Source organism: Elgaria multicarinata, chromosome 4, assembly GCF_023053635.1.
Source record: "Elgaria multicarinata webbii isolate HBS135686 ecotype San Diego chromosome 4, rElgMul1.1.pri, whole genome shotgun sequence".
NCBI lineage: Eukaryota > Metazoa > Chordata > Lepidosauria > Squamata > Anguidae > Elgaria > Elgaria multicarinata.
This window is the reverse complement of record NC_086174.1, coordinates 130,483,133-130,506,219: the sequence shown is the minus strand read 5'-3', so window position 1 is coordinate 130,506,219 and position 23,087 is coordinate 130,483,133. Positions and strand designations below refer to the sequence as shown.

Below are 23,087 nucleotides of genomic sequence, written 5' to 3'. Positions count from 1 at the left end.
GTACTAGGATAATCACATCCAAGGCGCACAACTACGTGCGTGTAATAGAGCTTTGCATGTGGGATGGGATCATGTCCTAAGCCATATATAATGGAGGATCCAGGCATCTTGGCTCCAGAATGCTACATTATTAGTATCAATTATTTGTTTATAAATGTAAATCTACAGATCCTACATTTTGAGACATCATCAAACTAAATCCAGCCCCCCTTAAAGGTTAGAATCAGTAATTTAAATGTAACTATGCCATTTCATGCCAGTTTGATTTACTAGTTTGCAGTAGGCAGCTAAAAACAACTAGGAACACCACATGTGTCAAGACAGTTTGCACACAGAACAAGATAAAATATTTAAAAAGTGATTAACTTTTAAGTATTCTTCTATCGGACTGGAAGTGTTTGTTTCACAGCTCGCTTCTTTCATCTGTTAGAGAAACAGAGTTGATTGCCAATTTAAGAAAAATGATAGAACGAAGTGGAACCGTTCCTTTTCAGATAAGTCTCCCAACATATCTGTTGTCTCTAAGGAGAATAGTTGTCAAACAAAGTTAGCTTGAATCTAGCATTTCTGTGGTTACTCTCATACATTCAGCTCCTTTCCATATTGATTTAATATTGAAATATTGATTTAAGCGGAACAAAATACCTCTATATGAAATGACTGATATGATCATAGCCTCAGTTCCTACATCAGCCTTCCTCCACCTGGTTCCCTCCAGAATGGACTATAACTCCCATCAGCCCCAGTCAGCATATCCAATGGTCAAGAATTCAAAGAGTTGTCCAAAAATATGTGGAAGGCACTAAGTTGGGAAGGGCTGTCCTACAGGAATATGCCCACTGGTTGAGAACATCATCTTGAGACATCACGGACAGAGATGAGGTGGTGTCCTGTTTAGAGAACACTCTCCTCAGGAACCAAATAGAATGATATTTACAGTGCAAACCTATGCATATCTACTCAGAAGTAAGTCCCACTGGGTTCAATGAGACTTACTCCCAGGTAAATGGGAACCTAAAGGTGCAATCGTATGGGTTTTTGTGAACCGCCCAGAGAGCTTCGGCTATTGGGCGGTATAAAAATGTAATAAATAAATAAATAAATAAATAAATACCCTCCCACTCTGCATTTAAGCATCTAGTGGAGGTTTTGGGGAGGGTAAGGAGATTGAGGAAGCAAGAGTCTCCTTCCCTCCCTGGGCCCAGAATGGCTCCTTTTCCCCATCTCTGCGCTCTGATTTGCGAGTGCAGACAGGCAGATGGTGTAGTTCTCTCCACACCACCTATGAGGAGTGGGAGGGGCAGGAAGTGACATTTCCTGGCTCCCAGCTCAGGCCCCTGCCTACAAGCTTGGCGTCAGGAAACTGAACAATCCTAAGCCCTCCCAGATGCTGTCTAGGGGACATAGGATTGTTCCCTCCAAGTGTCTGATTACAGACTCTAAATTTCTGCGTCGGGGTGGCAGCAGCTAAACCTGACGCAAAGCAAAAGCACAGGGGTTCTGGTGACTGGGCCTGCCCTCTGCCCTCTGCCCTGGTGGATGGTGACCAATCACGGGACACCATTCACCTGGCCATGCCTCCGCATCAAGGATGGAGTGAGGTTAGACAGCGGAAGGAGCACGTTTGCCTCGCTTCATCCTGAAAAGTTGGGGACTTTTAAAATGCGGAGCTTCTCCGTAAAGCTCCACGATGACTTTGAGGTTGCTGCTGCATCGTACAATTTTTTGCGAACCGCCCAGGGAGCTTTGGCTGTTGGGTGGTATAAAAATGCAATAAATAAATAAATAATCGACCCGGAGCCATGTTGGGGCTTCCAGAATGTATAGACAGCCCCCAAAGTTCTGTTGGCAAGCAATACCTGATGCAAAGTGTGGTCCTGGTGTCTGCTACTGGGTGGCCGGAAGCAGCAAGCAGGCAGCTAGGGAGGGAGGTGGCAGCAGTGGCGGCAGGGAGAGAGTGGCCGGCCAAGCAGCAGCGGGACTTTTGGGTGGGGAGGGCGGAACAATTCACTATTCCCATCCTACGCCGCCTGCTTCCTGCTGCTTCGTTGAGGGGGCCAGCCCTGCATAGTGAGGCTACAAGGAAGTCCTTCATTCCTTCCGCCACTTCTTTTTGTTGGCATAGGTGTGTGTGTGGTGGAGGTGGCGCTTGTTTTGAGCTAAAAAAATTGAGACGGGAGAGGAAGGGTTAGTAGCCTCTATCCTTGCTCCATTCTGATTTGTAGCCTTTATGGGTGCTCTAGGTTTTTTATTTTTAAAGGCCACAGCAGCATCAGACCGGGGTGAGGGGGAAGAATCATGTTTACCTTACCGTTGCTTTCCCCCTGCTTCTGTCTCATGATACTTCCTCTTTCTTCACACAGGGAAGAAACACTAACCACATGGCCCATTCAGTGGGCATTTTTATCATGCTGCTTTTCCTGCACACAGCAGGAAATAGCGGAACATTTGCTTCCAATTTTTTTGGGGTGGGGGAAAAGATCAGAAGGAGCGGAAGACATGCAGGAGGCAGACGGTGTCATCAAAAGGACCCGCGAAAAACTGTGAGTGGGCAGCAATGAGCGTGTGATAAAACACTCGTCTGATGACCCTCATAAAACTACACAGAGCATAAAGTTTGAGCCCAGGTGTATCAGACATCAAGCGTACAAAGAAATCAAGATGCACTTGGCTGTGTAAGCCAGTCTCGCTCTGATGGTGTTTCCCTTGTCCTTGGATTCAACTTGTGCTGCACGGTTTCTATTTCTAAGTGGAATCCTCCTGAAAGGATGGCAAGAAAATGCTGTGAATGCTGCCAAGACAATCGTTAATCATGTGTTGAATACTTCCACGGCATTTTCCAAGCGCGGACATTTCTAGCAAACACACACACATGCAGCTAATCGTGCATAGCAACAGGAATGCTATTCCACATGAGTCATGGATTTAAAAATAATAATTTAAAAAAACAGCACCGCAACTTGCCTAGGGGGTGGGGGAAGAGAGAAGGGTCTTAATATTAAGAGTTGGTACATTTTTTCTGCACAGAGTATATAACGCAAGCTTCCTGTTGTCAACACAACATTATTCCCTGTACTGTCCATTTAACAAGCGCAGGTATAAACACTAACTTCTTTTGACAACTGACTTTGAGGCATGTGAGCAAAGTTAGGCCAGGGCTCTCGATGGAAAGAGACCCGCGGAGGGAAGCGGCCTGGACTAAAATTACCCTTTGAGCTTCAGCAGGCATGTCTATTTGCATGTAAGATTCCACGAACATGAGAACATTGAAGCAATGTGCGGTATTGCCAGGAGCAAAAAAAAAAATATCATTTTTTTTCCATAGTTGTAAAACAAACCATACTTGAAAGCAGGGAAGAGACCGCTGAACTCTTACTCGGAATACACTAAAAGCAACCCCCCTCTCCTCACATTTAGACACAGAGTAGCAAACACCATCTGTATCCTTTTCCCGTCCATAAAGGCAGCCTTTGTTTTCCATTCAAAAAGAGAAAACTACTCATAGTTGTCTAACTACTCAACTGGGTAGTTCATCACCAGAGTTACCCTTCTCTGTGATAAATTTTAATATACTGATATATACTATACTCATATCTATACTTTGGTCTTACATTTGCCGAATCAGACTTTAGAGGAAACATTTCTTTGTTGTATTTATCATCATCATCCTTAGTTATAATAAAATGCTACCTAGGACTGAATGAACAATCAAAAGATGCCCTCACCAGAACGCTTTACAGATGTGACAAAAGGACACAACGTGAACGGGAAAGGAAGAGGGAACGAAAAAAGAAAATGCAAAATGCACCGAAGTTACATTCACTTTACAAAAAAGATAATGAGGATGGTAAACAGTTCAGACAGGTTTGGAGACCTGTGAAATTCCATTAAAGGGATTCGATCATCTACACTCAGCACTCAGGTTATGTCACACTCCCCTAAATGCCAGGTATCTTCTCTTTGTTTATGAGATGGAGAGAGAGAAATTGGTGCAATTTCCACTTATGGTGCAAGGATGAGATGAACAGGGACGGGAGACTTTATTACACCCCTCATCTCCAAAATATTGGAAACCTACATGCATTGCAAAGAAATTAAGCTTCCTGACCACACTTGCTCCCCTGCCCAAACTTTTTGAGATATCACCCATCTTCTCCTGACCATCCTCCAATGGCTGGATTGTCCTCCCACACATCCTTCTCTCAGTCAATGGGTGAAATATGGAGTACCCAGAAGACAAGTGGACAAGAAGTTTAATTAATTATCCTTCCTTCCTGCAAAAATAAAAAATGGTGCTTAAGCCAGCTAGACACTCCATTCTCTCTTCATAGGGAAAGAGTAAGGCAGGACAGGAGATGGGGGCTGAGCAAAAGAGAGTGCAGCGGGACATTTCTAGCAAGTGGGACCAGCTTCCCTGTTCCTTCTCACTCAGTCCACTTCTACCCATACCTGTCATGTCTCACAGTGCCACAGGTGATTTCACTCACAGCCACACTCCGCCAGTGAAAGCTGGTCTCTTCACAGCTGCTGGGATGGCATAAATACCTTTCCTTCAAGGGCAGTCAGTTCAGAGCTGCTAGGACTTTCCACACTGAACTCAAGTCCTCCCTTGATATCAGTCTCAAATTGTTCCCAGCCCCAAATGTCATTTTGGGCAAGGGCCGAAACTTCTCAAGCTCTGAATCACCTAGAGAAGTACTTTAGTTGAATAGTTTTGACTTTCGAAAAGGTTTTATAGATGTCCCTAAGCAGGTACCAGTCGGTTAAAAAATATAGATGGAAGTTGGTCTGCAAACCCCAATGGAAGATGCATTACCATCCCTTCCTGTTTTTGACAGCTGTTAATTGACACTGATGTAGTCACTTCTGTGAGAGGCCAAATAGCCATTTAACCTCGAACACTGTCGTTCTATTGGAATTCTATTAACACCATAATCCTAAGCATTGTTTACTCACCCCCAACTCTGTCCATGGGACTTAGGGCTAAAACATATGTTAGCAGCCACATGAGTGTCTAGCAGCTAAATCTTTTTTAAAATTACGTTCGAGATTGTGCATGACCCCCAACCCAGTTTGGGATCCTGGAATAGGAGGCTTTAAAGATCTGGATCAGGTCCCCTGCACCTACTGTAGATTAAACAGTAAAAGAAGAGGTAGCTGGTAGACACACATTTTAGTTAGTCTGGTTTTGCCCTTAATACCTAATAAGGGACAGGGCCTTTTCGGTGGTGGCCCCCAGACTGTGGAACGATCTCCCTGATGAGGCTCGCCTGGCACCAACACTGCTATCTTTCTGGTGCCAGGTTAAGACTTTCCTCTTTGCCCAGGCATATGGCGACACATCTTAATCACCCACACGTTTAGTTTTTTTAAAAATATTTCTTAATGCTTTATGTGAGTATGTTGTGTTTTAGAATTTTAAATTTTGTATACTCATTTTTATCTTAATTTCAGAATTTCTGTAAACCGCCCAGAGAGCCCAGGCTATGGGGGCGGTATATAAGTGTAATAAATATAAATAAATAAATATAAGCATGTTTAGGATTGCCGCCTAAGTGGACAAATTTCGGAAAACAACCACTAGCCTACTGCTGCTTACACAAGCACATGCTCAGAATGATGCACATACCCACCAACCTGTGGCAACATATACCTAAACATAGGGGTGGGCAACTTGTGGATCTATGAATGTTTTGGCCTACAACTCCCATCATCCATCAACATCGGCTTTGCTGGCTAGGGAGATGTAGGTTGTAGACTAAAACATCTACAGGGCCATGCATTCCCCATCCCTGCCCTAACAGAAGTGCTCCCATCCAGGATTCCAGCAGCCGTGCTCTCTTCCAGGATATAAGCTGTTAAGAAGTCAAACAGGCCAGTTTCTCTCCCACCCTGTTCTCTGTTATTCTTTTCCAGCAGACTGAGCATTCCATGGCTTATGGACCTACTGAACATGTTCATTCCTAGTTGAGCTAGTTTTTGTTTTCCTTTTACTTAAAAAACAAACATATATACCTCTGTAAATATTTATTTATTTATTGTTTTACTCTGTACAGCACCATGTACATTGATGGTGCTATATAAATATATAATAATAATAATAATAATAATATAGACCCTGTTTAGACGATATGCTAAGCCACAGTGATTAAGCATTTTTAGTTAAACATTTATGACTTAGCGTGTCGTGTGAACCATTCCTTACCATGGTGGCCACATAACCACAGTTTAAACATGCTCACTAACCATTTGCTGCAAAAGGGTTAGTGGCCTAACCATGGCTTAGCGTGTTGTCTGAACAGGCCCTTTGAAAGTCTTGCAAGAATGGAGAACCCACCCAACCCTATTTATGGATTGCCCCATTTAGCTTCCAAATACTTTGTTATAATTCTTTATTATGGAATATCCTTAAACAACCAATCTGTTACTTGTTGAGTAACCCATAATTTTTGAATTAATTACTTCTGAGGGGTTATTTGAACGACAGCGGCAAACAAGTAATGACAATTCGGAACTTTCAATAGTAAATGCAGCAGTCAGCAAATGAAAGTATGTAAATATAAATATCAGGAAGAAAACATACCCCAAACAATGTACATGTCTTCTAAGTCAACTGCTTACAGGTAGTTGTAAGTAGATAAAATAGTGTACTAGATTAAATTGCAGGCAGCTACAACATGATTCAACAAGTCAGTTATTAAACCCAAATTTTATTGTTAACATTGCAGATTTTTGCTCCATACATACAAGAAGCGCTTTAATTAAAAAATAGCTCCAAGCTACAATTTTATTATACACGAGGAAAACCATGAAACGTAGAATTGTTACCAAGTGTGAGTAAGCTCTCTGAAACAGTGTTCTTACTCTTAGGAAAAATGAAACATCAGTGCCATCAACAGGCAGGTGACAGATTGCAAGAGGGCAAAAAATGGAAACTGTAATTAGGTAGCCTAGAATATTAGCTTCACACCACAATCCAGAATATTTGGGTTTAAAAGTCCAACCATGCCTAAGGAACCAGTCAAAAAATATCAGATGAAATCCAATTAAAACCAGTGCTTTGTATGGGTTTACTTTTCATCTTGGTAGGATTTGACTGCTAACAAGAGTTGAATCCAGTTGGCTTGTTCCACTGTCAGCGGACATTGGCCAATTCCCCCCTCCCCCCCACACCATGGAAATCTGTTCTGGAGGTCTGCGGAACCTGCTGGAATTGATGTCCAGCCAACGTGGAGAGCTGCAGGGTGTCTGTTCCACCAGCGGATGTTTGCTAGGTTAACATTTGATTTAACCCTTCAGCAGCACCACCTCTTTTTTTCTGTAGTTTTAATATGTTTCTTTAGATTGGATTAGTTTCCTTTCTTGCCTTTCCACCTTAAACCCATATCTTTTCACCAGGCCATTAACAGTCTGAGGACAGGAATGATGTTTCACTAACAATTTCCCCTTTTAAGGAAAGTTCTGAAGGACTCTTCCTTCTTGTTGTCAAAACCTGAACATTTACTTATTTCATAACATAGTTACATATAATCCAAGTTCCTGGCTCACTGATGGCAACTCTTTGCCTCATAAGACTGAGCAAGGTAGACAGCTGAGCTGTGAGTTTTAAGCATGCTTATTTATGGGTAGGAATGTGAGTGAAGGTTGCCTAAGGCCCAGCTGAAGAAAAAGGAGTCTTCTAATACTCATTCCCTTTTTTTGTTATGTTCCTCCATTTCATCACATTCTCAATTCATTGTAGTCATCCATTAAATGTAAATCCAAATTCATTGAACAAATATTGTTGGCTCCCAAGAGCGGAGGTTAAGCAATCATTTTAAGGATCTCATGACTACCACTAGGGTTCTTATACAGGTCTTGAGTTAGATTATGATCAGATTAACATGGCCAAACTAAGAACACATTTCAGACTGTAGGCATACAAAGTCCCCACAGACTCCTTGGGATACAAGTTCTAGCTTGGCTAGTTTGATTTTAAAGTGATCTTTAATAACCAGTGCAACTTGATATTAAGTCTGCTGTGCAAATGCTTTGATTTTTTTTTTTACCACATGCCATAGTATTATAGATAACTTGGGATCTATTGAGTAGAATCTGGTTCCCCCAGACATATGGAACTTTAGAGAAAAGTCAACTTATAAATGAAATTTTATACTAAGAAATTGTCTGTCCGTTCCCCCTGCCCCATCAGAGCTCTGATTGGGGCTGGAACGAATTTTGTAAATTTTAATAATCTCTTCATTTCTAGACAGTGGATTGATGTGGTTCACTAGACAGAAATCTGGATTTTGGCCTGGGAGAATCTTGGTTGAACATTCATCTCTGCTAGGAACACAGGGACTGAATAGAAAGCATACAATATCTAATAGGCTTATTTCTCAATCTGTAAACTCCGCCAATTTCAGCATTAGAGTGACTAATGTTGGGCTCAGCCAAATATCCATTTTGGGCCAGATGAAAGATGCTTTAACATAGGTGAAAAAATTGTATCGTGCGGCTCGCATTAAAATGTGGCCTTCATCCTTGCAGAAGTGACTTATTTATGTTGCACAACGAATAAAAAATAAGTAGATAGAGTCTTGCTTTGTCTTGGGAGTGATTCACACATGTGGTAGTGCTCAGGTTTACACTTGCCTTCATTTCCATGGAGGAAGCTGCAAAGCAGTAGTATATGCAGGCTTTGTGAGTCCTACTTACAATCTGAAGTGGTACGGTCCAGTCACAGATTTACGACTTCATGTGCCTTTTTGTGAGAACTTTGTCCATATTAATTCAGTTCGCACTGGGGAAACTAATTTAAGATATTAGTGTCATTTTGGCCGGTACACCTTCTTTTATTGCTTCTCATATTCTAAGATTATATGTCTAAGATTACACTTAAAATGAGAGCCCGAGTCTTCAGGGGGAGTGTAGCTCCATCCAGCCCAGGTTGAATCCCGACTCGCTGATCTGCCTTTCAACTGACCAAATACACTTCTGTCTTGCTTGGATTAAGCTTTAATTTGTTTTCCCTCACCCAGTCCATTACTGATATCAGGCACCAATTTAGAACCAGATCAGCTTCCTTAGATTTAGCTGGAGGAATAGAATTGGGAGTCATCTGCATAGAATCATAGAATAGCAGAGTTGGAAAGGGCCTACAAGGCCATTGAGTCCAACCCCCTGCTCAATGCAGGAATACTGCATACTGGCGACACTCCAGACAACCTCTCCCAGTGGTTTCATGCATATGTTGAACATGGGGGATCAGATCTAACTCCAAGGGATACCACAGGGCAACAGCCATGGTGTCCCCTAGCACCAGCTTCTGAGATTGCCCCTGCAAGAAGGACCAGAGCCATCGTATAACAGTGACTCTCCACCCACATCAGAAAGACACCTCAGAAGGATACCATGGCCGATGGTATCAAAAGCCACTGAAAGGTCCAGCAGAACTAAGAGAAACATACTCCCCCTATCCAGTTCCTGGCAGATTGTCCACCAAGGTGACCAAACCAGTCTCTGTCCTATAACCAGGCCTGAAACCAGATTGAAATGGATCAAGATGATCTTCATCATTCAGAAATTCTTGGAGCTAAGAACCAACCACACGCTCCAAGACCTTATCCAAGAATGGAATATTGGAGACTGGCTGGAAATGATCCAGAACAGTGGGGTTCCGGGAGGGCTTCTTTTTCTTCTTTAATAAAGGTCTTACCATTGCTTCCTTTAGGCAAGATGGAATTATACATTCACCACTACCCTTACCCACTCAGCCAGTCCCCCCTGGCAGCTTTCATAAGCTAGGAAGGGCAAGGGTCGGACACATAAGTGCTCCTCTCTAAGAATGCCCAAGGATCTTTGGGGTTGTACAAAGTAAAAAGCATCCATTGTAACTGGACAAGCAGGAGCCAAAGTTACATATTCTAGATCTGTATCAACTATCGTAGGCACAGATGTGATCAATTTTATCTGCAATTTTATTGCACAAATTGGTCACAATGGGCTCTTAAGTGGTCCACCTCTTCTTGTTGGTCAGACCATAAGAAGCCTCTGACCACTCAAAAAAGCTCCGCAGGGCGGCTCTGAGCAGACACGGCAGTGGCACAGGAGTACAATTTCTTCTTCCAATAGTGATACTGGATTTATATCACAGCATTTACACACACACACACACCAATCTTGCTAGGGCAAAGAAAAAAAATGCAAACACAAATACGACTTTGAGCAGTTCACTTTTATTCAGTCTATAGTAATAGCTAGTTCATCAAGGTTTACTTTTTTCAAAGACCGCTCAACATGCAAGACTGGTGTGCTTAACTTAATAAAATCCTACTGATCCAAGTACACACAGGACATTTAGCATTTTCAGGACAGAGGCTTTGCAATGAACTCTCACCTGAGACACAAATCAAAATGTTCTAAACAGCTGATTAGGAAGGTAGCCAAGATGCAAGAATGATGTCTGAGCCTCCTTCTCAAGGGCAGCCAACTCTTGCACTGTTGGTGCCAAAATATCCACATGGCCTTTATAAGATCCACCTGCCAAAAGAACCAGAGTTAAATTATGCTTGTCTTCTGTACTTCCGGTCAAGCTGGAACGGCTCAGAATGTTGGTTTTTAGTAGTATCCAGGCCGGACGTATTTATTGCTGGTGTTTGTTGTTGGTTTTATGAAATTCGTACTGTTTTACTACTATATCAGTCTATTTTATGGTTGTAAACTGCCATGGGAGGGCTCCTCTCTTGAAAGGCAGCCTAGAAATAGTTTAAATGAACTGATTATTCCTGCTGGCTCTTGTAAAAAACTTGTCATTCCCTTCCCCCTTCCACTGCCCATAATGTAGAGCTACTTTAGATTTGTGTTATGTTCAGTTTCGCTTTAGTCAACCCGCTTTTCGAAATCTGAAGTTTCAAAACAAGTTGCTGTGACGGTTGGCTGTGCAGTAATCTGGACTGTGATTACATTTGCCCTGGTCAGGCGTTAAAAAGAAAAAGGGGTTAACAGCAACACAGGCGGCGAAAGAGAGTTCCAGCCCCCACCCCTCTGTTGCGGTTGTTGTTCTGTACTCGCGGAAGGCAACCGTCTGAAGAAGAGAGCTCCCTGCATCTGTGGGGGCTCTCCATGCGAACCAAAGCAGCAAAACCCACCCTGCACTCTGCCTCCCGTGGATGCAGCCCCCATGGATACAGGAGGCTCTCCTCTTCAGTCAGTCAGAGTACAGAGCAACACACGTGACGGAGGAGAGGAGTGGAGCTGGAGCACTCCTTTTCTTCACGCATTGCTGTCGACCCTTTTTTGAACACCTGAAGACAGCGATGCTCTTAATCATAGTCACTACTAGGCAGTTAGAATTTGTTTCTATTACTGATACAAAAAGTAGGGCTGTGCACGGACCCCCTGAACCGCTTTGTGGCCTGATCCGGAACTTCCGGATCGGGCTCAAACCACTTCGGGTCGATCCGACCCTCCCCCACTCCGCTGATCGAGATCCAGAGGGGCAGATCAAGATTTTGCCCCCCATTCCCTACTTACTTACCTCCACGGTGGATGGCGGAGGCAGGTAAGTGGGGAAGGGGGGGACAAAATGGGGGCGAATAAGCCGCTCTCCCCTCTTACCTGCCTCCACTTTGAGGCCTGGGCCTCAGTTGAAGCCTGCAATGGACACAGGTAAGCCCCCCTCCCCCCTTACCTGGCTCCGCTGCTGTTGCCACATGGACTGCACCACCGTCAGGTGAGCCCCCTCCCCCATTTACCTGCGTTCGGAGCTCCGGATGGAGGCGAACCACTTCGCCTCGATCCGCAGCTCTCTGACCCGATTCGGATCCGCCTTTGGCGGAGGCGAATTGGGCCGCTGCACTCCCGCTTCTTCGACCCGAATCGGAGCGGGACGGGACAGCCCTAACAAAAAGGAATTTTGTTTTAGTGCTTGCAAATCATTGTTCGAGGCTGCAGAACACATTTTAGGGTCAAAGCATGGACCCCATTCTCAGGCGTTCTGAACTCAGTCATTGGGTGGTATCCTGTTAACCCGTCCCACTGACGGAACAGCTTCTGTCAGTAGAATCAGGAGGGGGTGATTTCCCCCATACCTGCATCCCTGTGCACACACTCAAAATCTGTGCCAGAGAGTCTGTGTGTGGGGCGCTGCAGGGGAGAGAAGAGAAACTCCCATGGTGTGAGCAGGAGCTGTTTTGCATGACACTGGATTTTGCTCATGATTCCGTTAAGTCTGCTAAAATGCCCCAAAACATCTCATAGAAAGACAACCATGACTAGTTTATATTACCTTTTAAATTACAACTTTTTTACCCTAAGAGAAGAGGTTATGATAATGTCCTTAGGGACTGCAATCTGCCTATTTCTGGCGTGTGTAACTTTCCCATGACTTTATCCATAATTCCATTCCATTCTATTATTTTTCTGCTGTTTTTTAAATCCACTCAAATATGTATTTTAATGGTATTTTCTCTTAACTGTGCTGCCAATATTAAGACAAAGTGAAAAACTCACAAAGATTGAATTTTTCAGGCATTCCTAAATATCTTAAAAGAAAGGCCTTACCAGATAATGTTTAATATACAGGGGGTGGGGAGAGATCTAAAAACTGATTTTGAAGCACACTGTTAAAGAGAGGCCTATTAGTATTCTGAAAGTAACTCGACCATGGTGGCAACGGTGCAATTCCAGACAAATGATTGTTCATCCTAAAAGTACATTTGGGCCATTTAATTAAGTATTACAATTAACCCGAAAACCCAGTTCCTTATTCCAAAATGAATCTAGATCTCTATTCAATAGTTCTCCACCTACCACCAGTAGCTCTCCTTTTCCCATAAGTGACTTTGCCATCAAAATCATCCACTGGGACCTTAATATCAGGCTCCACCTGGGAAATGGTACAATTCAGGTGTTCTTCAACCTCACCCAACAGCTAAGAGAAGGTAAACCACAAAACACAAAAAATGCAGTTACAACGTGGTTCTTGATTCTCTATGACAGGCAACATGCTGTGGAAGTAAACTAATCACCAAATCAAAAGGGAGCTTGTGGCACCAGTGCTCTTGAATGTACACAATTTCATGAAGACACATAGCCTTCTGGTTAAGATGCAGATGTGGTTTTATAGACGTCAAGCATGATCCACTCAAAGGTTGCATCCAGTGATGTTGTTCTGTCAATGGAAGGGAACCACTGGTGGAATGGATTTCTCCTGCCGTTCGTATCCACACCCCCATGACTCCCAAATCTGCTCCAGAAGGTTGGGAGACCCTGTGGAGAAGATTTGGGACACGTGAAGGGCTGCAGGGGAAGGATTGGAGAGGGAATAATAATAAATGTTATTTCTTGCCTGCCTCTCCATTTTGATCAGGAAGTCCTGTTGCGGAGCAAACTTCTGCTCACATGAGGAATGGATCTAACTCAAAAAGTTAAGAACTTTAAGCTTTGTTGAAACCAATGGGACTTAAACCTTTAGCTGGATCATCCTCATCTTTTAGTAATCTATCAAAGTTGCAAGCTGCACTCAAGTAAAAACGAGGAAAGTAAAACAAGGTGATGAAGTAAAAACATCACCTGCTGCCAATCTATTCAGCACCACAGGCTAGCAAAGTCTTATATAAACATAAATTGCAAATCCAACCTTTTTCTTCTACTATTGCTACTTATGATGATGATGATGATGATGCCACATTTGCTACTAATTTTAATGACTGAGGTTTGTTGATGATGGATAGCACTACTCTGCCACCATTTTGTGTCACCTTACAAGCACCTTGGCTCAAAAGGCTGCATCCTGTCTGGAAAGGACTGAGCAAACTGCATTTGAAAGTTTCCCACTGAAACCATTTTTCAGGGACTGTCCACGCTCTTTATGCTAATGTGGAACCTCCTGAAATTGTTAATACCCAAGCCTCTTCCTTTTCTAATCTAATGAAAGCAACGCTATCACCTGTCGATGGGTGATGAAGAACCTTAAGCGTGTCCTTCACAAGCAGTACTTGAAACTCCACTAAAAGCCTTTACCAAGCAGGAACAAGACAATCCTTCTTTTTGTACACTTGAAGATTACTGTTCAAGGACTACCATACTCTTTTGTAAGCTTTGCTGTCAAGATTATAAATGGTCTTAGATCCTAAGATTCCCAGAGAGGCCCTACGAGGTCACATAAGCGGTGTGATTTCAAAAGTAGGCTTAATGATAAACATCCTGCCTGATTAGCCTTGTAAGTTCCTGGCTGGGTGCCTGCCTTTGTACCTCTGAACCTCACACCAGGGGATTCCAGAGAAGTAGCTGACTGTGATAAGCATAGCCCAGTCTTCCCCAACCTGTTACCCTCCAGATGTTTTGGACTACATCACCCAGCATTCCTGACCACAACGTGTGGAGGGCACCAGATTGGGGAAGATTGGCACAGCCTTAGTCCGCAACCTTGACTTTGAGTGCTCTTCTTCTGCACTCCCAGTGGGTTCCACCCAGTAAGGCCTTCCTGTGGCCAAGGACAGCGTTTTGGATCTACCGACTCTAAGGATCCCCACATCCTCCTACTGCGTTCAGACACAGCAGCCAGTGCGTTGATATATCGATTTCTAAAATGTCAGCTTTTCCCTGCAATCCTCCCTTTCCCCGCTTCTGAAGCCAAAGTAATCCTTTGCACAGCCTTACTCCTCACCCCCTCTCTCTGGGACAGCTTTTTCTGTCAATTATTAAATGGCCATTTTGTTACAGTTGCTCAAAAAAAAAAAAACCACCCTCAAGTTCTGGAAAAGCTCTGATCTCATCTCTGTTGCTCCCCAAAGTACTCCGATACCTTGACTAAACATATCCAAAGTTACTCATGCTGTGCTCCGTTGTATTTGGAAATGGGCCAGCTCTACCAGACAGACGGCAGCCTGTCCTCTAACAGAATAATGCCAGTGTCGCAGTGGGGAACTGTTCCCCTAGCACATTTCAGTTCAATGGCCTCCAGTCATTAGGGTTCCGGAAGGGCTTGTTCTTTGAACACAGGGACGCCGTCTGCAAATGGGCAAAGAGGCATGTGTCCCAAGCACGTGTGGCAGCAGTCTAAGAAATCAGAGAAATTCCAGAAGAACTCTGTTGCTGTCGAGCAGACAAGACCGGAATTGGTTGAGCAATCCTCCAATGAATATTAAAATCCTGCAATGCTCTGTCTGTGGAACAAGCAGGAAAAATTACTCATTGCAGGATAACCTCCTCCACTGAAGCAGAATGTCAAATTTCCCTCTAATTTTAATGGTTGTGTTTTGAAGATTTCATATCTACTTTGTACTCTTGAGGTCTAAGCACCATGGCTGCCTGTTTTTTAAAAAGCAGAGTTAGACACAAAGGGATTTAGCAGTACTATTAAAAAAGTTACCTGCATCTCATTGTACCAAATGGTGCAACCGCCCTCATCCTTCAGTCTAGTATTATAACAACCTTTTCCACGACTGGGGCATGAATGATACCAAACCTAAGTAAGAAGTTTGAATGACATGTTAGGAGACAAAACCAATGCGTGTTAAAGCACTAATCATCCCTTTAAAATAAGCATCATTAATCCTCCCTTTTTTAAAAAAAAAAGTAATTAAATTGCTGGAATACCAAGTTTCTGATATTACAATCATAGAACTGAAGGCTTGGAAGGGACCTATAAGGCCATCGAGACCAACCTCCTGCTCAATGCAGGAATCCACATTAAAGCATAAATATTTGTATTTATTTGTTATTGCATTTATATCCCGCCTTTTTACCTGCAAGGAACCCAAGGCGGCGTACATAATTCTCCTCCTCCTCTCCACTTTATCCTCACAACAACAACAACCCTGTGAGGTGGGTTGGGCTGAGAGTCTGTGACTAGCTCAAAGTCACCCAGTGGGTTTCCATGGCTGAGTGGGGACTAGAACTCAGATCTCCCAACTCCCAGTCCGACACTCTAACCACTACACCAGACTGGCTCTCTGTATATAACTGCCTTGATATGGAATTAGGTACAAGAAGCTTCTTAAAACTCTGAATGAATGTTTTAAATCATTTTCCATGTTTTTATGAGCCACTATGGGGGATCTTTGGATCTGAAAGGTGAGATACATACACAAACAAAAAAACCAAACAAGAGCCTTCTCTAAGCCCAACATTAAGACAGTTATCAAACATGTTCCACAGAAGCAGCACTTACCTTTTCTTTCTCAGTTGCCACTAGGGAAATAGCCAGGCCCATGCTGAAAGACGAACATTGATTTTAGTTAATCATTCCAATGGGACCAAAAACCCTCACCACCCTGGACAAAGAAAGAGTTCCAAACATACCGTTCAGCTCTTCCCACTCTGCCAATCCGATGAACGTAGTTCTGTTTTTCATCGGGAAGGGTGACATTGATGACTGTTGAAAAAAGAAGAAGAAATAATGGTCTAGATAACAAAAAACCACCCATGGGCAGTTCCTGACTGGGTCATTCCATTGGCGCAAATGGCATTGCCCTAAGCGGAAACTAGGTTCTGGACTATCTGCAAAAGAAGAATCCAACTAAACTTACTTTGCGCAAGCATAATGGGCAACCACTGGCACAATGAGATTCAGCAGGGCTCTGCTAGCGCTATCTGAGCTTGTGGGATGACGCCATTGGATACATGTATTTTGTGCTCTAGAAAGGTACATTAGTTCGATGGGTGAAATTAGAGCTTATGTAAAAATCCTTAGATATAGGAAAGGCTAGAGTCAGCATTCCGCGCACTAGGGCATTTGCCAGGAGCCCACGAAGGATGCCGCTTTACCTGCCACCCCCTCAGCATGTGACCCACTGGTGGCAGCACTGCTGCGACAAATGTCAGCCTCTCTCTCACATGCCCTCAGACTTCTCCTATGGCAGGAGCTTACTGGGTCCCCACCCCATTATACCACAGCTGTTGTGAGGGGGAAGCTTGCACCTGCAGCAGCACCACTGAGTATGTGTCCAAGTGGCAGCAGGAGCCGGGGTGGGCGGGGGATACAGAGGGCAGCGCCCCGTTGCAAAACCTGAAGCCAGGCCTGGATATAGGACACAGAACCATTGCCTCACTACTTACCCCATGTCTCATTTACCCTATTGTCACTCCTTTGCTTTTTTGCCTGTGCGTGTGTGTGTGTATGATACATAGGAATTAGGAACACAGGAAACCATCTCATACGAGGTTAGACCACTGGTCCATCTCAGTACAGACGGGGAGTGCTCTCCAGGGTTTCAGACAGGAGTCTTTCCCAACTCTGCCTGGCGATGCTGGGGCTCAATCTAGTTCCTTAGGGATGCAAAGACAGGCTCTAGCACTGACCTAGGGCTCTTCTCCTAAGCGAAGCACTCTTGGTTTTAACGGGAGAGTCAAGCATATGCTCAACTCTCCTACTAAAACCTATGGGACTTCCAAACGTTTGCATTAGGATGGATTCAAAACAAACAAACCAATTAAATGAATGTGGATTAAATGGGCTTTCAACCAACAGTTATTGGCTAATGACAGAACTTACCATAAGGAACACCACTGATATCAATTCCTCTGGCGGCTACATCAGTGCAGATCAAGAATCTGACATCTGCTTTCTAAATAGGGAAGTTCATCAAATTCACGTATATTTTAATTTCATTGTTATACAAGCATTCCAATTTAAAGCAAATCACCTCCGTCTAAGAGACTCATTCAAATTGAAGAAAAAGGGTTGGATCCAAAAGTGTCCCTCTGATCACTGAATGAGTCCTTCCGTGAACAGAAGGGCCACTGAACCAGAATTGCTATATGGGGGAAGTGATTTCTACAGATTCTTTCTGTACTACCTGTGGAACAGGTGGGGTGGGGAGGGATATTTGTGAAACATGCCCCTTCTTCTTTCATTAGCGTGTGGAAGGAGCACCTTCCTATGAGTGGAATTCTACTCACAAAATCTTAGGATCCAACTCAGTGTGTCCAAACTATGCTGTTGTCAGCATCGTCTTCATCTTTCTGCTCCTGATTCCAGCCTCGCCACTGGACTATGACTGGCTATGGAGTAGGGGTGTGGAGATGAGCTTACATTTCCTATTGACTGTTCAGATTAGTTGCAGCAGTCTTAGTACAGAACACACAGCTGCTGTAGGCTTGGCGCATAGGATACAATGGCGCGTGGCTTCCTCCTCTAATGGAGAAGCTGTACAGTCCAGGCTCTGGATATGCTGGCTATAAGGAATGGTTGTTTCAGAACAGGTGGGTTTGTGGATCTAGTCCAAAGCTCTGCCATAGTTTAACTAGAGACACCTAGGTCTGGATGCAGATTTGCACTCGGTGGAGTTCCACTGGAGCTGCAGCTCCCTTAAAAGCTTCTCTGGAGGATTGGGGGACCCTCCAGATCAGTGCAGGAGATTGCACTGAGGGGCTGTAAGGGGACTTGGCAAAAACACACACACCTTCCTCTAGTAGGGAGACTCTGATGGATCCCAATTCCTCTGCAAATGGAAGAAGCCCTTCCATTGGTGGAGGGGCATATCTGAATCCAGCCCCTAGACCCTTCGGTAAAGTACATAATTACTAGGCGTCTTCACCAATTAAAGAATGTTTAGTTGGCCATCTGCCTTTTTAGCAATTAAACTGAAATCGGCTTCATATTGTCAACACTTCAATATGGATGCCATTTTGAAAGGCTGAACAAAATGCAAGGTAATTTGCAATGTAAAAGAAAGCAATCCAACTACTATTCATATTTAGAAATATTTACATTCTCTTCCCCTCTCTCCAATGGACAAGTATGCCTTTAACTATCAGATTCGCCTATTAAAATTTACTCCTGTTGAATGAATGGTTTTAGTCGGTTAGTCTATTAAAGATCACAGCCCTAGCAATTACCTTAAAGCGCTCCAAATTCTGCTTTCTCTCATGGGGCTTTCTGTCACCATGCAGGCAGACACATGAGAACTGATGTCCTTTCTTATCTGGACCTTAAGAGCAAAAAACCCAGAAGGATATTAGGACTCTCATGTAGAATTCCCAACGTGAAGAAGAACAGTGAAAGAGGGTTTTCTCTTAAAGTTAAGATGTTGTTATAAGCCTGATTTAGCACTGCAGTTGGCAACGGAGACAGGTGAAATGCAGAGAAGCCTCTTGATAGTGCAGAGCTTCCAGCCTGTGGGGCATTCCAACCTGGCTCACACAGCCTCATGGGATTCCTCTAGGGGTCTGGGCTTAGGCTCCAAGTCCCTTCCCCTGGAGAAATCCCCTCGGAAGACATCCCGTTGATTTGAGATGGCACTGGGGATTGCTCTGCTGCTGCATGCCAGTAACGAACGCACCACTGTTTTATATCCGATCTGAGGTTGGAGACAGCAGTGGGGTATGAAGAGCAAGTGGTGTTGGGAATCATCTGCGTCAGGGAAAGAGGCAGCTCTCCCTGCACACAGGCAAGTCCCAATGCCCCCCATCCCTGCTTCCAATCGGAGATCACAGCGGGAATGAGGGATGGTGGCCACTGGGACTTGCCTGCTCTGGGAAAAAATGCCACTCTCCCTGCACGCAGGTCTGCCCCCTTCTGCTTAGCCGAAGTGGAGGAACGAGGTGGGGCAGGTGAAGCGTCTGATTCGCCTTTGCTCCTCCATCAAAGAAGCAGAAGTGACTCAGCTGCTTCTCCTTCATGCGCCCTGCTTCCTTCCCCTCATTGCAGGAAGGAGGTGGGGCGTGCAAAGACGGGTAGAGCCAAGATGGGGTCAGCAACCTGGTCCCTGGCCCAAGCGTCTGGTGGAAAATCCAACTGGGTGAGGGAACCAATGACGTCAGGTGGGCGTGACCACGTCTGAACGATACCATACAGCCTGCGCCCCCCCCACCCAAAAGTAGTTCTGCACTGCTATTCTGGGGGGAAAAAGGCAATTTTTTAAATTGTGGACATTTCTTCTATCTATTGCCACAGAAATGAAGGGAAGGAATGAAATTGACTCGACTAGATTACAAACAGCTTCTGGGCTAGTCAATTTAATTAAGGGAAACCTAAGAAGAGTATTCTTGAACGGCAGCGTACTGCAGCTTTATATTACCTCCTCCAGCTCTTTGAAAAAACATCATCTGTACACAACTGAAGCAGCAGGAAATCTACCACTGGGAAAACATCCATCACGAAAAACTACCATTTGAGACTAATCTATCAAAAAAACGGAGAAAAGTACTGCAAACTGCTATCAGTTGGTAAATGAACAGAGTGAAGCCCAAGAGGCATGAAATTGCTACCTCCTCCTTGCTGCACGAAGTACTGCTCCATGTTATCACAATCTATCTTTGTTCTGCAGAAGATTATTGCTTGATCCATCTTGTGTTCCTTGATGGCGCGAACAGTGTATTCTCCTTTCAAAACCTTAATAGCTTCTGACCACATTTCTAAAGAAGAAGAAAAATTATTCCCACACAGTGCATTAAACATATGTATATGTTTAAAACATCAGTTAATTTTGAGAAAATAGTCACAGATTTTTATCTATGTTCCAAAACTTATTTTTTTTAAATATTAACGTTTCTTGCTTGGATAAGTATGTTTTGTCCAATTAGTCAAGGGGAAAAGTATATGATTGATGGCAACATATTTTAGGCATTTTTGAACAATAATAATAATAATAATAATAATAATAATAATAATAATAATAATAATTTCTTACCCGCCTCTCCCTTTGGATCGAGGTGGGGAACAACATTAGTACAACAATCAGGACATCTTAAAATTCTTAGGTTTAAAATTCATCTGGGTAGGCCTGCTGGAAGTGACTAGTCTTTATAGCTGTCTTAAACTTGGAGAGAGTTAAGTTGACGAATCTCCTCCGGCATGCCACTCCACAGTCTGGGGGCGACAGAAGAAAAGGTCCTCTGCGTAACAGTTTTCAGCCTAGTTTTGGCTAACTGAAGTTAGGACTCCACACTCCAGAGGACCTGAGTGTGCTTGCTAAAGCCAAATGACACACACACACACACACACACACACACACACACACACACAAAGATTGGTTACCTGCTGTATTAGCACCAGGTCTCGTATTATCTTTCGCATGCACCTCATCTGTCTGTAATGTAAAATTGGGAAAATTAAAACAGTGATCAAAGTCGTTCATTACAGTAAGAAGACTGATACAGAAGAATGCAGGACAGTAGGAAGCACACAGTCATGTTTCTTTTATTGTTATCACAGATGTCTGCAACCACAAGTTTTTATGAAAGGAGATTATGGAAGCATGAACACTGTTCATGGATACTTCCATTACACTCTTACATTAGTGTCTGAGTAACAAGTCTTTGAATACAGGAGCTGACCCCACACCTCCTGTAATGACAGAAAGTAATTGCTTTGCCCAGCAAAATAATAATAATAATAATAATAATAATAATAATAATAATAATAATAATAATAATAAAGCAAAGCATACCTGCCTGCCTATTAGTGCTCTAGTGCCAAGATCTTGAAATCTAGACACCTGAAACTTGGCATGCATACTAAGTGGATGCTAGAGGTGTGCATCTTGGGGTTAATTTGTTTTTAAAACAAATTAAGGTTAGATCATTTAAATGCATCTGTGTGGTTGAAGCCTGCAGTAAGATCTTCAGTCAGAAGAGACAGACTCTCCTAGCCAGTGCATAAGCTTTGCAGTTGATACAGTTTAAAGCCACGGGAAATGAACATCCTGGGAGAAGAAGAAGAAGAATGCATCTGTGCACTGCAATGGAGCAGCCGTTCATCAGGGGAACGGAGTGGAGGGACACCTCCTCCAGGAGGTTAGAGGGTTCACCATAGCAGGGTCTGTGCCTAGGGGTGCCAGCAGGGGCTGTACTCAGGGGTGGGGGCCTCATTCAGGTGTCAGCCAAACAAAATGGCCCTGTGGGGAAGAAGAAGGACCGAGGGGACAGGAGCAGGCAGAAGTAACATCGGGGCCTGCTCCTGCTGGACTCTTCCCCCACCCCCACAGGGCAAACTGCCATCTTGGCCCTGTGGGGAAGAAGAAGGACCGAGGGGACAGGAGCAGGCAGAAGTAACATCGGGGCCTGCTCCTGCTGGACTCTTCCCCCCACACAGGGCAAACTGCCATCTTGGCCCTGTGGGGAAGAAGAAGGACCGAGGGGACAGGAGCAGGCAGAAGTAACATCGGGGCCTGCTCCTGCTGGACTCTTCCCCCCCCCCCACAGGGCAAACTGCCATCTTGGCCCTGTGGGGAAGAAGAAGGACCGAGGGGACAAGAGCAGGCAGAAGTAACACCGGGGCCTGCTCCTGCTGGACTCTTCCCCCACCCCCACAGGGCAAACTGCCATCTTGGCCCTGTGGGGAAGAAGAAGGACCGAGGGGACAGGAGCAGGCAGAAGTAACATCGGGGCCTGCTCCTGCTGGACTCTTCCCCCACCCCCACAGGGCAAACTGCCATCTTGGCCCTGTGGGGAAGAAGAAGGACCGAGGGGACAGGAGCAGGCAGAAGTAACATCGGGGCCTGCTCCTGCTGGACTCTTCCCCCCCCCCCCCACAGGGCAAACTGCCATCTTGGCCCTGTGGGGAAGAAGAAGGACCGAGGGGACAGGAGCAGGCAGAAGTAACATCGGGGCCTGCTCCTGCTGGACTCTCTCTCTCTCTCTCTCTCTCTCTCTTTCTTTCTCTCTCCTCCCTCCCTCCCTCCTTGACTCCTTTTCCTTGTGTGTCATGTCTTTATTAGATTGTAAGCCTGAGGGCAGGGACTGTCTTTTTTGCTAAGTGTAAGCCGCTCCGAGAGCCTTTTTTGGCTGAGGAGCGGGGTATAAGTAGGATAAATAAATAAAAATGGAACAGCCCTGCTAGCCTTTCCCTCCCTCTGTTGCAGCCTGACGGAATGGCTAATCATGGTGAGCAAAAAGCCCAGAGCAGACATGCCAAGTGTGGTTAATTCCAAAACGAAAGGGAGGAGGAAATTTGCATTCAAATGGAGAAGGAAGGAGGAGTCCACATCCAATTTTCTAACCATGGTTAGGAAGTTGGACAGCACTGCATCAAAATAAAAAGGCTACAAGACCTCTAGATAATCCCCATTACATTTTACAAGATTTCCAAGCAGTTCCCAGTTTCTGAAATACATATTTCAGGCTGAAAATGACATTTCATAGCAATCTGCTTAACATTC

At 44.3% G+C, this 23,087-nt stretch overlaps 1 protein-coding gene across 1 annotated transcript in view; it reads right to left on the bottom strand.

The window, feature by feature from the left end:
- Positions 1-10,198: 10,198 nt before the first annotated feature.
- DDX1 (DEAD-box helicase 1) overlaps positions 10,199-23,087 on the bottom strand; it is a 29,436-nt gene continuing 16,547 nt past the window's right edge. The window contains exons 18-26 of the mRNA XM_063125181.1: positions 20,966-21,017; positions 20,197-20,343; positions 18,826-18,917; positions 17,480-17,552; positions 16,288-16,360; positions 16,157-16,199; positions 15,356-15,451; positions 12,793-12,913; positions 10,199-10,521 (exon numbers count right to left, since the gene is read on the bottom strand). Of these exons, the coding sequence (XP_062981251.1) occupies positions 10,391-10,521; positions 12,793-12,913; positions 15,356-15,451; positions 16,157-16,199; positions 16,288-16,360; positions 17,480-17,552; positions 18,826-18,917; positions 20,197-20,343; positions 20,966-21,017 (828 nt within the window). The 3' untranslated portion in view covers positions 10,199-10,390. The remainder of the gene's footprint in view (positions 10,522-12,792; positions 12,914-15,355; positions 15,452-16,156; positions 16,200-16,287; positions 16,361-17,479; positions 17,553-18,825; positions 18,918-20,196; positions 20,344-20,965; positions 21,018-23,087) is intronic.